Here is a 16,396-nt window from a genome sequence, read left to right on the forward strand (position 1 = left end):
CGAAACAAAATCTTTTCAAATGTGATTTTTCTTAACTTCATTACTCAGAAAAAACACTGACCTGAAATTTGTATTCTTCTAATAACTTTTTTTTAACTATTTTCTTAATAATAATTCTAAGAACAAGTGGTATTCATTAAAATATGTTCTTAATTGTCTTCTTAACCTTACAATAGCCTTGCACTTGTCTTTGGCTGTAAGAGTTAACAAGATGAACAATTATCATATTTTCCAATGAGGATTTTTTTCCTGTTGGCTATTTCTTCCACACTTACTTCTAGTTCTTGTTTGCTCATTTTTTTTAAATGCTTGGTTTTATGTTTATCCCCTATTTTGCTGTTTTCTATGTGGATTAAACTAAACAGCGGAAATACCAGTTCAAAATATAAAAATTCAAAATATATCTTGCGTTGTTTGTGGTACGGGTTAAAATGCAGTGTAGCCTACATAATAAAACAATGAAGATTTTCTTAATAAATAATTAAGAATACCTAAAGAAAATAGAGAGAACGGCACTTAAAAACATTCTTATGAACGTCTTAGTGTTTGTCTTAAAAACCTTCGCAAGTTTTCTCTTAAGAAAGCTTTTGTGAATCCGGCCCCTGGTTCCCATCACCACCGCTGTGAACAATTCTGTCTAGAATTTAATCTCTAACTCAATCTAATCTCTAATACATGCACTCAATAATCCAAACATGATCGGTTTTCTGCAGTTATTTGATTATTCAAATGGTCATGTAAACACCATACTCCGATCTAGAAATCCAATTAAGAAATCCGATAAACAGAGCTGGATTTTAGCTCAGTAATCAGATTTCTCAGTGCATGTAAACTCTTACTCTGATTTCTTTCGCATTTCTCAGTCTGCGCATGCGCTAAAACAGGTTGATGTCGCGAGACGGAGCAGAACACTTTTGGATCTGCGCTGAAACCAACGACAAAATAAAGGATTTAAATATTCTTCATCTTCTAGATCATCCGTGTTCATATTTTCAAGTAAAGTGGCGGAATATTAAAAAAAAATTGCGGCATGAAATTTGAGTTTTACGTTACGTTTACATCACGTCTTCTTCTGTCAGTTTATTGGCTGGTAGCAAAGTAGAAATCTGGTTACTGCCTGATTCATGCAGACCCAGAGTTTCCCCATTATTTACTCAAGAGCATATAAACGTGTTGATCGGATTATTGACAAAATCAGTTTTTCTGCAGTTATCGGATTATTAAGTGCATGTAAACGTACCTAATATGTTGTGAAGTCAGTGAAATTCTTCTTTAAGGCTCAACTGTCAAGCACAGGTGGGTCATTCTACAGAACCGTCCACTTTTCTATCTCTCCATAGGTGTCACTGGTGTTACCAATCCTCATTGGTGTTACACATTAGAAAGGTAACACCAGAGACATTTTTAATGAAAAATGCATTTTACAAAATAACTACTACAGAGCATCAAACCACATGTTGTCAATCATGGAATATCTACTAAAATACGTATTTTAATCCATCTGTATTCTATTTTTTCACAATTGCCTGAGAATAAAGTCGGTCACACCAGTGACTTCAACTAAAAGCTTCATATGAAATCATGAGCTAAATGAGAAAATTTCTGATGACTGAAAGACACAGTGGACTCACCATGTGCTTTTCTTCATAGATCCTCAGAAAATAGATAAAAGGAAGTCAAGTGATGTCATCAGTGTGATTTTTATTTCAAAATAAGAGATTTTTTGTTACGTGGTAACACCAGTGATATGTCTCCTGGGGACAACAACTTTCATTATATATTTTATAATATTTATTTGGCATTTGTTTCCTTTATCTCATTTAAATCATATATTTCATAGTAATGTATAGATTTTTGTAGTTAAAACTGCAGAAAAACATGTTTTTTTCTTCAAAATATGGCCTCAACCTTTACACATGACTGTGGAGACAAGCACTTCTGTGGTGCTTGGAATTCTAGAGTATTGATTTAAAAACCAATATTGCTAAATTGAGGCTCAAGAATGTGTCATTGTTAAAATAACTTGTTTTATTTAAATATATAAATAAATTGTAACCCTAACATGTTTTCCAAGTGTAATATATCTGTAAACGCTAGAGACACAAAAATTGACGTTTCTGTAGAATGACCCAGGTGTACTTTTATGGGTGAATATTTTAGACATTTATCTTCACACTCTCCAGAATGTGGTGTCTCCTTTCTTATGATTTCTGAGGAGATGAAACACCAAAAGGCTGATTCAATAAACGACTGCATACTCTATACTATCTAGTATACTATAGTATACTATCTACTATAGATAATCTATACTATCTACTATACTATCTATAGTATATACTTATTCTAATGCTTTGTAACGACTGGTACTGATGGGTTTTATGCAAATAAAGTGGCATAAAGGCTAAGAAACCTTAAAACTACAGTTTTAACATAATGTCTCATTCAGATTCCATGGTAAGCACATAAACCAGAAACCAGAAAGCAACGGTGCGAGAGCGAAGTGGGCTGACAAACCAACCCCTCAAAACAAGTCTGGTCTATTACACCCACCTCTAATTCCGCCATTCTGTTTCTTTTTTTCTACAACTACCACTTCCCTCAAACGCAGTGTGTCAGCTAGAAAGCCGGCCCCACCAAACCAGTCCCTAACTGCCTCTCCCTGCCTCTGGAAAAAAAAAAAGAAAAAGAAAGTCTGTGTCAGACAGTAACAAAGCTGAAGGCAGCCTCTTATTCGAAGTTTTCCGTTCCACCTTAAATAGCGCAGCGGTTCCATTCTAACGACTCGGCTCTGTTGTAGCCTGAACCGCCAGATTGTAACTGCTGCACCGTTTAAGGTGGAACGGGAAACTTCGAATAAGAAGCTGCCTTCAGCCTCGAGTGTCAGTGGGTCAGTGACACATGGAGGCCGGGCACTGACAAGCACACGCAGCTCAGAGTGGAAGCAGGAGGGGGGGAAAAGGGGGCAAAAACAATGACAAACCTTGCATCTCCCGCTTTGGAGGCGCAGTCCCTCAGCGTGCCTGGGATTTGGGTAAAACATGAGGGCCAGAGGAAAAAAACAAAAAGGGACCAATCAGAGCGCTCGACCGTGGGTCGCCTTTGGAGAAGAGCCAATCGCATCGTGGCTCATTGCTCGAGCGGACTGGGGGAGGGTTTAGTGCAGGAAACCGAAATCTGAGCACGCTGTGGGGTGGGGAAGGAGGGGGTAGGGGTGAACGGGTGTATGGGGGGTGGTTAAAGGGGAACGCCACCAGTTTTTAAAAAATGTCAACATAATTCAGTGGTTGAGATATAAACGAGGTCATTCAGATTGGTTTGCATGTGAGTAGAAGTGCAGAAGTAACAGGTAAAAGTAGCAGTAAAAAAAGCAGCAAACATCTCTTTCCTAAAACATTAGTAACTAAATGAAAATGAATAATATGTAACTGAATACAGGCTTCACAGGTATGTGTTTAGCATCATGATTTACTTCTGTCCTGTTACAAATTAGTTTAGTATTCATTTGTTTATCTACCTATTTGTTTATACACAATAATATGAGTGTGGTGGATGAGGGTCCCTCCAAGTAGGATGTCGCCTAGAGCCCCCAAATGTTGGTGAATTTCACCAAACTTTCAAAATTTCAGAATAATTTGGTCCTTGAGATGTAAACAGAGTCATTCAGAGTTGTTTGATGTGAAATGGTTTACTGTAGAGAAACTTACAGACTCTGATTTCTTCACAGTGAAGGTGATAGGAACCAGGGGTCCTGATGTCTACAACACACATATGAACATTTTTTACTATCAAAACCACCAGTGAAGCTTAACGCGTCTTCTGAGTTTTCATGTATAATGTTGATGATGGTCAAATAAGCATAAATCTGAAAAAAAAAAAAACTTTGGGGACTATTTAGCCTTAGAATACCCTTCATCATGAACAGATTAAAACTGAATGCTTTGAATACATTTTAGGCCACATTATATCACAAAACTCTACACCACTTTGTGTAATATTTTTCTGTACTATAGCTTTCAGAGGCGTTCAACTCTTCAGACGTCTGGTTCCTATCACCACCACTGTGAACAATCCTGATTCAGTACATTTCTCTAGAGTGGAGCATTTCAAATCACAACCACTCTGAATGCTTACATGTTAATGATTTAATTATGCACATATTTTGACAGAGAGATTCTCCTCAAAGACCATTGACTTAGGTTACTTTACGCTGCTTCTGAAAGATTTATACTTTGTCCTTCCAGAAAAAGAGCAAGACAGACGTGAAGCTAAGCCATCTGTAGAAATGGCCCAGAACAGCCCCATTTGGACCCAACAAACAAATATATTAGAAATCTCATCTTTACACAGCCAGATTCAGTCACGCTTAAAATGTACCGCAAATACATTTTGATAATTTACTAAAAATAACATAACTTTAGTTATAATCCATGGGATCCAGGGATCGTGCCTTTAGCCTTTGAGGAAATCAGTCAAAGAGAGACAAATCCTCATTTGAAGACCTGAAATGTTCCTGATCTGACAGAAATATGAGGACACACCCATTTTACAAACTTAGTGTTTTACAGTGGAGCCCTTTATGTGCGGGCTGCGTGCCAACAAGCGTGGGCTACTTGTGGTCTAAGCTAGTGTGTAGAACACTGGCCGCTGTTGCTAGAGTGCTCCAAACCAGTATTCCAGCCAAGTACACCAGAATTCAAATCGCACCCTTGGAGGACAGTATACTGTCTGTCCTTGGAGTACAGACAGTACACCTGGCAGGACTCGTATTCCCAGATGCCCCCTCAGTTGGAATGCTGTGCCCCCTCAGCTCTGAGTTCCTGTTCAGTCCTGCCCGGTAGTCCTTAAATTACATTCAGGGGAGTGATGTGGATTTCCTTGCTAAGCAAATTGATAAGATATTGCCTGATATGAGCCTTTCAGATGTATTTTCATTTTTCTACACAGTTCTGCACAGTTTGGTGATTTTCCAGCTCAAAGTGAAGTCATCAGTTAGTTTAGCTGTAGTATTAAGAGACGGAAAATCACACAACTGTGCTGACCCTCCAGGACCAGAAATGCCCCACCCCGATACAGACATACACCCCTCTCAGTCATAACAGTAGTGAAAGCAACTGTGGAGGGAGTGTCAGTAATCATCAGTTACTGATGAATTCTGTCAGTGAAGACAGTTGTGCACCCTTTTGCTCCTTTCCATAATGCAGACTAATGGATTTATATCACCCAGGGTTCTTATTACAATGTACTAGCTAGTGTATAAGTATGTAAAATTGTACTAAATCTACTCTGGTATCCTCACCAGAGTGTAATAGTTAATGTAACAGAATACAGAATGATTATAGATGTAATATAGCGAGTACTGCTATAGTACTAGTGTACCAAGATACAGAATGTTTTAACTCTACTCATACTGGCCGAAGGTGGACCACCCACTGGGGTATGTGTAAAAAAAGCTTTCAGGTCTAACACCTGTTAAGCATTATTCAGCAATAGGCAATATTCAGCATTAGCATGAGTACTTAGGCCTTTTGTGCTCTTCTCTTCTTAATGTATCCTTAATCTCAAATAAATGATAAACCTCAAAAGTCAAACGTGTGACCAATCACAAATCTGTACTGACGCTGCCACCAACAAAAACGTAATGATATAACATAATGAACCTAAACACAAAAAAAGGAATTAGCAACTAAATGTTGATGATTAGTTTAATTAAAAATATAATTAATTTCCTCACAAATATACTTTAGTTTTGTCATTTACATTTATCTGAATCTACTGAGTAAATGTAGAGTAAACGGACTGAGTAGATTTACACTAGACAGTGTTCTTATTCGCAGAGGTGAGTAGTAACTTTACATTTATTCAGTAAATCATTTTACTACAGTTGTTTCTTAAAGTGCCTTCCGCCCAGTGACAGCAGGGATGGGCTCCAGCACCCAGTCGCAACCCAGAGGGAGAAGCGGTTTAGATTATGTTTGTGTGTGTGTGTGTGTGTGTGTGTGTGTGTGTTTCTTAAAGGGGAACTGAACTTTTTCAAAGAGTCTTCATAATTAAATGGTTGAGATGTAAACAAAGCCATTCAGAGTGGTTTTGTGTGAAATACTGCATTCTAGAGAAACTTGCTGGGTCAGAATTGTTCACAATGGTGGTGATGGGAACCTGAGTTTAATGCCTCTGAAAGCTACCGGCCTGATGTCTGATACACTGTTTTATGACAGTTATGTGATAATTTTTTCACTTAACATGTATTTTAATCTATTCATGGTGTAGGGGTATATGCAGGGCGATGTAAGGCATAATCCCTGAAGAAAACTTATTGATTTCACTTTCATCACAATTTCACTTTCACAATCATCAATATTACATAGAAAACTAAAAAAAAAAACACGTGTTGGTTCGCTGGTGAATGACTTTGTTTACACCTCAAGGACTGAATTATTCTAAATTTTTGAAAAATTGGTGGAATTCACGATTGATCTTTGGGGGACTTGGAGGGCCCCCACCTACCCCACTTATGTTATTGTGTATAAACAAATTGATTGATACATAAATGAATACTGTATTCGTTTTGATGAGGAAGTAAACATGATGCTAAAACTCACGTGTGGAGGCTTTCTTTTCAGTTACATTTTATCTTTCTTTATATTTCTTTACATTTTAGAATAAAAATCTAATAAAAAATTAATTCTGTAAAATTCTTTAAGTTACTGCTACGTTTACCTGCTACTCTTGCACTTCTACTTAAGCTTTGTTGGGGGGGGACTTTTAATTCCATTTGAGTCATTAATTCACAGAAGTATGGAATTCAGGCTACTCAAGTACTTCTTAAATACAGTGGTCACTACATCACCCTTCAGACCGAACGCTGCCACGCTGCGTGTCAATAGGGGTCAGTACAGAAACAGGTCGCGGCTAAAACTACCGTGAGGGCAGCCGATGAGCAAGAGCGCAGACTGTTCTCCCCAAACGAAGATGGCGGTGCAAGAAACAGCTGCTCAACTCTCCATGGCTCTGAAGGTGCAGGAATATCCGACTCTCAAGGTCTGTGGACGCCTTTTCACCCCTTTACAGCCCACTGACTGGAGTGCGGGGGTCGGTCCTGCTGATCTAGGCTGGCGTCGCGGTAATCTGTCGACTGAACGGAGGTATCAGGGGAGCGAGAATCAGCCGAGGAGTCTGCGAGCTAGCGGATGCTAAACAAGTTAGCAAAACAAGTCAGAGACGGGGAGAAAGACAGAGAGACAGAGAGAGACCTGGGTGGATGGATTTCGAAGGGTTTTGACACTGTGAGGCGAAAAGCTAGACGGTTTTGTTTGTCTCTCGTTGGGTAGCAGCAAGAAACCATCGCGCTAGCGGCTGTGCTGTTACAGCTTTAACAGCAGCGTTTCTGTGCTGTGGCTGGTTTTGTTCAGTAAGCGGGTCTTTAGAGGCTGAGCCACAAATAACATTACTGACTGCCTGTCTGCCATTAGAAGCGACCCTGCTGCGGGCAAACGGGCCTCAGCACCCACTGAAATAGGCTGAAGTAACGTAAACGGCTATCTAGCTAACCTTACTCAAAATAGTGAACGGGCAAGTGGAGTAAATCCCAACATATGAGAATGAGTTCGTGTCAGTTTGGCTGAATAAATAAACAACGTTTAGCGTAGCAAACCGGATGAATATTAATTGTCCACTCTTGTTACCAATATAAAAAGGTATATGCTGGAATACATAACGCTAATAGCTTGTTACATACTCAAATAAGCCGCTAGGTCAGCTGCTGAAATGCATAATAAAATCACGAGGCTGAAGTTGGCTTCCTATTCGCCTGCTTCTTGTTCGAATTCGCCCGTTCCACCTTAAATGGTGCAGCAGTTACATTCTGGCCTCAGGCACCAGAATGTAACTGCTGCACCATTTAAGGTGGAACGGGCGAATTCGAACAAGAAGCTGACTTCGTTGGTAATTATCTAGGTTAGCTGCTGGAATAAATACACGTCCTGCTCGCTTTGTAATCGCTGCTGCTGTCAAGTAGCTAAGTAGCCGTTTGGCTAGCGTTAACATAGCTGGCTACTGGCTAACATGACGTAACCTGAGATGTGAGCAGTTAGCTTAGCAGACTGTTCCTGTTCAAACAAACGCCAGCTTGTCATGTAGAGTTACACAAGCGGCGTAGTGGTTAAGTATAGGGGCGATTTTATTTACAGAAAGTCCCCAGGTGTTCGTAGCTGTCATCGTCTACACAAGACGGTTAGTAAGTGACCTCTGGCTGGCGTTAGTCGCCAAGCCAGCCAGCCAGCCAGCCAGCCAGCCAGGCTGTGTTGTAGCCAGAGGAGCTGGCAGCTCCTGGTCACCCATGCTGGAGGAATGCACATGCCTGGGAGCCACAGCTCAGCCGGACGGGGGTAGGTTATGTGTGTTAAGGACATCGGGTTTAATAGCTATCTTACTCCGAATAGCAGAAAGTGCTCAGATCGGACGAGATGAAGGCGCACATGTAAACCTCTCCGTGTCTGGGCGTGATGGGAGCCCAACGTTTGATGGCTGGCATGCCACCTTTGTTCTCTGCGTCACAGATATTTTCCTTTCATACTGGAGGAATCAAGCATGTAGTCTTGAGGATAACGCCGATCGGGATGCTTCTCCACCGTATCTGATGAGCTGCTGGATTTTGTGTGTTATCTGGACTAAATTAGGGAACATTTGTTTCGCTGTCCTTTTCTAGTACCGGCACAGAGCACGCATCCAGAATATAAATGATGCAGGCTCTTCATTGCCTGCTGTCAGGTTTAAGATCAAGAGCAAGAAGCAAAAGATCATTTGGATGCCGTGTTAAAGATGTGTGATTTCTTGTAGCCTCGTTGGCTGTATTGATAATAATACTGATGCTGCTGACAGCATTACCTAACCAACTGACTGATAGGGTTAGCCTAGCCTTTGCATCACAACTGTGTAGGTGTGGTGGATATGGACTTATTGTCCAGGTTTACTGGACAGTGTTTTGTCTCACTGGTGCACAAAATGACAGAAAATCAGCTTTCCTGGTTACATTTACTGTAGCAATGCATAAAGTGCAGGCCTCATTTTAAACTACAGCTTTAGAACCAATAATTACATTGATATGGAGGGTAAAGCCTTTATTTCTAATGTGCATGTTGGGCTGAGCTGAGAATTTCTACATCAAGAAATAGAAGTCTTAGTGTATCACGTTACGCCCTGATCTGTATTACTTTGTTAGGCCAAACTGCTGCAACTTGAAAATGTTGGATAAAGCATTATCAGGAGGCTTCAGGTAACAGCCTATAATTGCATAAAACGGCTGCATAGGAATGAGCTGTATATTAAGGTTGTTAAAGTAGTCTGTTAATTAACTAATATTTAAGGTTAGCTAACATACTTGAATGACTCGCTGTGATTGTGTCCCGATGGGATGATTGTTTAAATGCATATAACACTTTAAAGAGATAAGGGTGCTTAATGTAGATTGCCTGACAGTTATATTCACATTAAAGCTGTAAATAATCCCATCTAGCCCAGTGGTTCTCAAACCACTCAGGGCCACCCAGACGTTGGAACATTTTTGCTCCAACCAAACTCACAATACATAGGGATCGAGCAAAAATGTAGACTGTCCCTCTTTTATGCATTATTGTTAAAGGACAGGTTAGCTGTTTTGTAGCCCAGACATTGTAAAACCCGTAGTTTTTCGCCTAAAGTGTCATGGATGTTATTGTATATAACAGTAATATCACATTTGATTTTTAGAACTAAAAAGTCTTACTTTCTGTTCTAGGTTTCTGTATGGCAAACTGTTAACATTAACTACAAGAGGGTTCTTCCTGTGTTTTTAAAACGCCATGCAAGCCTAATTTACCCACCCTGCCAATGCAGCCTGTAGAGAACATAGGCCATATTTACACCGCTGGCAAATCGGATTTGTGTCTCAAATCAGATCTTTTGAGACAACTGTCTGCACTCGTCATTTGCAAGTGATCAGGTGGGATTTGTGTGTCCAGACATCACCAGTCTATCTGCGTGGGTTGCTGTGGTAACGACATGGGCATCAGTAACTACATAGCTACGCTGGTGGCACTGATTTTAAATGCGGATGCAGGAGAGATGGAGGTGCATTACTTCACCCTCCAAACTCTTCAAAATTCTATGGCATAAGCTTGAATGTTTGGCACTCTTTTTGAATTCCAGCACTACCAACACTCTGGATTTGACATTGCCGTTGCTTGTTGCATTGCAAGTAATGCGAAAGACACTTTAAAATCTGATTCGAGCAGCCAGAGCGTCCTGACTGAGACGCATTTGAAAAGTCTGATTGGGTTCACGTTTCAAACCGCCTGCAAATGTGGTTTGGATCCCATCAGAAATGGGATTTCATGTGGTGCTTTGCTGTCCAGGCTATCAAAAACCAATCTGGATATCATCTGGACATGCCAGAAATCAGATTTGGGCTGGCAGTCTGAACAAGGCCTTAGTATGTCAGAATCTAAAGCCTCTGATTCATAATTTTCTGTCCATAAATGGTCCTAGAGCCTCTTTTCATGTAGCCATAGTATAATATAAATATATGTATATATTTGAATATAATTGAATAATGATTATTCAATTATTTAGATGTAAGCAAAGTCATTAGAATATAGTTGTTGTATTTAGTATCCACAATGACCAGTGAACTTACACATGTGTTTTCAGTGGTAAATCAGGAAAAAAAAAAGCTTTGGGGATTATTTTGCCTCACAACATCTGCATGTACATTTTAAGCCAAAACCATCTCTCAGAACTATCATAAATCAGTAATTCGAGCATTAGGCAGTGTATTCGTAACTATTTAATGTAATAACTTTCTGTGAGGGAACTTTTAGAGGGATTAAACTCTATCACCCTGACTGTGAACAGTTTTGCCTCAGCAAGTTTCTCTAGAACAGATCATTTCACATCAAACTGCTCTGAATGACACTGTTTATGCTTTAAAATATGTAGAAATTTAGAGAGGTAGATGAAATTCCTCTCTGAGAACAACTAAACACCACACACGATTGTGCTGTGACCTTCCATTGCTTTTTTTTAACCATAAAGGAATTTATTGTAGACTGATATGGCTGGTCAGGTACCTTAATAATATTGTTTATGCACAATTTAGGTTCCTTATGAGACCTTAAATAAGCGCTTCCGTGCGGCTCAGAAGAACATCGACCGTGAGACCAGTCACGTGACCATGGTGGTTGCCGAGTTGGAGAAAACCCTCAGCAGCTCCTTCCCTGTGGTGGATTCTGTGGTCTCCCTTCTGGATGGTGTGGTTGAAAAGCTAAGCGCACTTAAAAGGAAGGTAGGATGCTATGGGAACAATTCATTACTGTGGAATATTCCCTGACAGGTTATACAAGTTGTTAGCAGCCCACATAGCTTTTAAAAGCAGTCACACACTTTTATCTTTGTAACATCAGTGTTTTTCCAAGAAGATCTGTCATCTTTTCCATCTCAAGCACTGTTGACTGGAGAAGGGTTTTAACAGATTTTGATCTTTTGAAGGCGGCAGAGTCCATCCAGGCAGAGGATGAGAGCGCTAAGCTCTGCAAGCGACGCATTGAACATCTGAAGGAGCACAGCAGTGACCAGCCAGCCAACGTCAGTGTGTGGAAAAGGAAACGCATGGACCGTATGATGGTGGAGCATTTGCTGCGCTGCGGCTACTACAACACTGCAGTCAAGCTTGCCAGGCAAAGTGGGATTGAGGTGGGTCTGCTCTCTGCTGTGCTGCTATCTGTAAAGGGAAGGGGAGGTGAATAAAAGCAGAGAATGAAAAATTGGTAATAAAAAGTTGCCATGTTTTTTTTTTTTTTTAACTGTTGTTGCTGCTGTTTATGCATTATTCAACCAGGATTTGGTGAACATTGAGATGTTCCTCACTGCAAAAGAAGTGGAAGAATCGCTAGAAAGACAGGAAACAGCCACCTGTTTGGCCTGGTGCCATGACAACAAGTCTCGTCTGCGGAAAATGAAGGTAAGGCCGACTTGGTGAGCTTTAATTTAGTATTAAAAGGCCCCTATCATGGAAAACCTTTTTAAAATGGAAGTGAAAATCGAAATGTTCCTCTGTAGAAACTGCAAAAATATAGCCTGTTTTGAATTCATTGTTTTTGTGATGTCACAAAAACCAGCATATTTACATGTTCATTTAATCAGCTTACAGCAGTTTAGCCCACCACATTAATGCCGAAGTTCTGAGTGTTTCAGCCCAGACTGCTTTTTGAATGGAGCACATTTTCAGGACAGCACTCATCTACATATAGCACTGTTAAAGGCACAGTGACAACAACAGCTTGTTTAATTTTAAGGCATAAAGAAAGGTGGAAATGTTATCATATAAACATGATTTAAAGGAAGAAAAATGTAAGAATGTGTCCAGTGTGGGCCCTTTAAGGGATTAAGATAAGTTTTGTTTATGATTGATATGCCCATTTTATTTGCTGCCTGGTTCTATTATGGTTATTTACATGTTAACATGTAAACAATTCGATAGCGTAATTTATCGTGTTTCATTTTAATCCATATTATGCTTGTCTGTCATAGACTGGGGAGGCCCACTTTATAAGATTGAAATTTAAACTGAATGCAAGTTTAAATATATTGTTCTGAAGTGCATTGATTTGTCTTCTCAGAGCTGTTTGGAGTTCAGTTTGAGGATCCAGGAATTTATCGAGCTCATTCGACAGAACAAACGCATGGATGCAGTAAGGTACAGCAGCAATGAGAATACAAATGCCTCTGTAACCAAGTGGTCTGCATTTTTATTAGAAATGAACCCATGCCCTTTTGCAAGAAGTAATCGTCCACTAGAGCATTTATATCCGTGTTCTAATTGTATCCAGATATTGTTTGTTATCGAATGACTATTTGAAAAGAGGCAGTCTGAGATAAAATAACCTCTGTTTGTCCTAGACACGCGCGGAAGCACTTTAGCCAAGCAGAAGGTGGGCAGCTTGATGAGGTACGACAGGTGATGGGCATGCTGGCCTTCCCTTCTGACACTCACATTTCCCCATACAAGGTAAGGTTTCTGTCCTTTTCTGTTACCGAACTGATGTATGGAACTATGGTTTAGCTGTCAAGAGATGTATATGGTTTTAGGTATGGAGGAAAAAGTGATCCATTTTGATTAAGATTGTTGTGTCTCGTAGGACCTTCTGGATCCAGGTCGCTGGAAAATGCTAATCCAGCAGTTCAGATACGACAACTACAGATTACACCAGCTGGGGAATAACTCTGTGTTCACCATCACTCTACAAGCAGGACTGTCTGCCATCAAAACCCCGTATCCTTCCAGCAATAGTCTTAATAACCTTCGTTACTGTTTCATGTGTGTACAGAACATTGTTGGTCATGAGTAAATATTAGGGGTGTGAATCTTTGAGCTGATAGTGAATCATTTCGATTCACTGGTTCTCGACTTGATTCCAAGTGATATTTGTAAATGAAGAACGATTCTATTAGATTCAGTACGCTAAACAGCGTTTTGGTTTGGTGATTTCATTCAGCAGTTAAAGCACCTTTAAAAATTCTGTTCAATAAATATCGATAGAATTCAATGGACTAAAAAATTTCCCCTCATATTTCTCAGGCAGAAACAGTGCTGACTAACAATGATGCACACAAGCCAGAGATAGCATGGAAAAAACAAAACTTTAATGTTGGCTCATTAAAGTGATGTAGCCAGATTATTTTTAAAGGTAACGTCTGCAGTGTCTGCACACTGAGACTAAGTCAGTGGTCCTTGATGTAGGAGCTGCAAAATCATTTTTTGGAGGGTCATGAGGTGGTGAGGTGGAGAAAAAAGAAGATATATTTTTGGTAAGACTAGAATTTTTTTTTTTTTCATAAAATTTTCCAAGTGTATCACAGAAATGATACTGTGGCAGCACCTTTTTTGCTGCTCTCAGTATAAGGAGAGGATGTTGTGGCGGTGAGGCCAGTTGTTTTGTGAGTTTGCATTCAGTACACCTAGCGCACTGTGTGCTATTTCCCAGTAAAGAGCTTCTTTTGGGTTCACTGCAGCATCTCCTCCTTCATTCTTCACATTACCTCTACACTTTCATACTTTAAAAGCAAAAACAGAGTGACTTGCAGGTAATGTGCAAGTACAATTGTATGAAAAAGTGTCCGTGTTGTGAGGTTGAGCCGCTTTCAGCTAAGCAGCTAACTCTTTATGTGTATCAGCTTTGTGATTACTAGCCGACTACACTACTGAGAATTCCCATATGGAACGCTGGCTTGTCAGATTCTGATTAAAATATGTAGTGGTGGTTTGGTTTGTTTATAATCAGCAGAACCTGGTTAATGGTTTGTAAATGTTTGCCTTTGGACACTCTTATAGCCATTCACGTTCTATAATGCACTGCTCGGGGTAGAATATCTTTTTATTGTTTTGAATAACACATTTGTTTAAACAAGTTTGTTTTGTTAATAAATTACAGTTTGTAGCAGTTAAAATGTTTTTTTGAGTGATGCAAAGGATTCAGTACATAAGTTTATAAATTCTTTTTATAGTCAATGCAGTTGCTTGGGGCGGTATTACAAAAGATGCATCGAGGAATGAAACAAGTTGTTGCACCTGTTATCATTCTCTGTACAATAACAATTGTCTTGAAATGAGTCATTCAGAACAACAACGTGATTGCGGCGGAGCTCTCATCAGCGCCGCTGCCGCACATGGTTCCTTTTGTACATTAAAATCAGTGTTAGTTGTTGCTCTTAACTCACTGTTCACAGGCAGTGTTACAAAGAGGACGGAACCTCCAAAAACCCAGATTGCCCTGTATGCAGCAAGTCCCTGAACAAGCTGGCTCAGCCCCTCCCCATGGCCCACTGTGCGAACTCCCGTCTGGTGTGTAAAATCTCCGGTGAGGTCATGAACGAGAACAACCCACCCATGATGCTGCCTAATGGCTACGTTTATGGCTACAATGTGAGTAGAGAACTGTTGGATGAGCATCTGTTTTTCTTTTCTTCTCTCGTTGTATGAGCGCTCTTAATCGCGCAGCTCACTGACCTCTTTTGTTTTCCTTCTCTCTGCAGTCTCTCTTGTCTATTCGCCAAGACGACAAGGTGGTGTGCCCCAGAACCAAAGAAGTCTTCAACTTCTCCCAGGCTGAGAAGGTCTACATCATGTGATGAGACCTCCAGGGGGTAGTTCTTGGTTCTTTATGACACCGCCCTGGGCTGGACAAAATCCCAGCGTGACACCTCTAGTCCAAGGGCCTCAGTTCCCCAGCCCGTACTCCACAAGACTGAATTCAGTTGTCGACATGCCCTCTACTGGCCTGCCAAACCTTCACCGAGCGAAAGGTTTAGAATCAATTTGGAGGTTTTACAGCGCAACTGAACGGTGAAGAATAGGGAAGAAAGTATGTCATTTGAAAAGGCTGATATTTTGGCATTTCCTTTACTTGGTTCTTTACAGTTGTATGACGAAGACAGAAGGACATGGCTCAATATCATATTACATCTGAGAGCTTCTGCCTTTTTAGTGTGTTTAAAAACCTGACTATTCGTTGGTTTTGATCAAGGGCACCCATTTTGCACCCCTCTTTTTAGGCAGATTGTGATGGGGTCATTAATAGGGATACATTTCCAATGCCTTGCCTAAGCACCTGTGAAATCTGTTACCACTTAAAATTACTTGATACTGGCACATTTTGACAAATGAGCTCATTGTCATTGCAGTTACCTGTTAGAAAGTACAGTAGCATAATTTGCAATACTTCTCACTAATTCTTGGTTGATGTAACTAGGTGTAGAAAGACATCACAATCTGTAGGTAGCTGTAGTGAAGGGTTTGATATTAGCCTACATTTTACATTACATGCTGTGTTAGCTCTATCAGTGACTGGTATCATCATCATCATCATCATATGCAGTACATGTATCTAGGAAAGCAGCATCTCACGATCATGACCAAAGTCAAACTTGTTAGGTCAAGTGTAGCAGGATTGCATTGTGACCAATAAGTCTTAAGGTTGCTTTGTAAGGAATTCTGTATGTTACCATTCAAAACATGGTCATCGTCTTTTGTGGCACTATCCGTGACTTCATGCCAAATTTAGTGGTGTTTTTGGGATTAAAGACGAATGCATTCATTTACCAAAGCAGTCTGTGTTGTCTGGATCTCAGGTTAGATCACATCATACACAGTGCATTAATATGGTCTGACTCAGTATGTCCTCATACTTAGCAGGACCATTGTAGGTTACTTCCCATTTCCCTGCATAGGCTGTCTTCCTATTTTGTGTTAGGTCTTAACGATAAGCCGTACATGGGTTTGAGATTGATCTAGTTCTCTTACATAGTCTTAATTCATTCGATTACCTTTTTAAAAGTGTGCTTCAGATAATCATTTCGTGATAATTTC

The 16,396-nt window shown here is 40.1% G+C and overlaps 2 protein-coding genes across 2 annotated transcripts in view; one reads left to right on the forward strand and one right to left on the reverse strand.

The window, feature by feature from the left end:
- The window catches only part of LOC118807056 (C-terminal binding protein 1), a 37,097-nt gene extending 34,035 nt beyond the window's left edge, over window positions 1-3,062 (reverse strand). The window contains exon 1 of the mRNA XM_036568848.1: window positions 2,981-3,062. Within this exon, the coding sequence (XP_036424741.1) occupies window positions 2,981-2,987 (7 nt within the window). The 5' untranslated portion in view covers window positions 2,988-3,062. The remainder of the gene's footprint in view (window positions 1-2,980) is intronic.
- A 3,845-nt stretch (window positions 3,063-6,907) lies between these two features.
- On the forward strand, window positions 6,908-16,176 carry maea (macrophage erythroblast attacher, E3 ubiquitin ligase). The gene is made up of 9 exons (XM_036568849.1): window positions 6,908-7,038; window positions 11,132-11,317; window positions 11,521-11,724; window positions 11,870-11,992; window positions 12,651-12,727; window positions 12,931-13,039; window positions 13,170-13,303; window positions 14,758-14,953; window positions 15,064-16,176. The coding sequence occupies exons 1-9, from the start codon at window positions 6,934-6,936 to the stop codon at window positions 15,157-15,159; spliced, it is 1,230 nt and encodes a 409-aa protein (XP_036424742.1). The 5' UTR covers window positions 6,908-6,933; the 3' UTR covers window positions 15,160-16,176.
- Window positions 16,177-16,396: the final 220 nt, after the last annotated feature.

Source organism: Colossoma macropomum, unplaced genomic scaffold (assembly GCF_904425465.1).
Source record: "Colossoma macropomum unplaced genomic scaffold, Colossoma_macropomum, whole genome shotgun sequence".
Classification (NCBI taxonomy): Eukaryota; Metazoa; Chordata; class Actinopteri; order Characiformes; family Serrasalmidae; genus Colossoma; species Colossoma macropomum.

Excerpts from the sequence above, each read along its gene's own strand:
- maea (XM_036568849.1), top strand. The coding sequence starts at position 6,934 with ATGAGCAAGAGCGCAGACTGTTCTCCCCAAACGAAGATGGCGGTGCAA. Across the intron at positions 7,039-11,131 it reads AGGAATATCCGACTCTCAAG|GTTCCTTATGAGACCTTAAA; the intron begins GTCTGTGGACGC and ends TGCACAATTTAG. Across the intron at positions 11,993-12,650 it reads CTCGTCTGCGGAAAATGAAG|AGCTGTTTGGAGTTCAGTTT; the intron begins GTAAGGCCGACT and ends TTGTCTTCTCAG.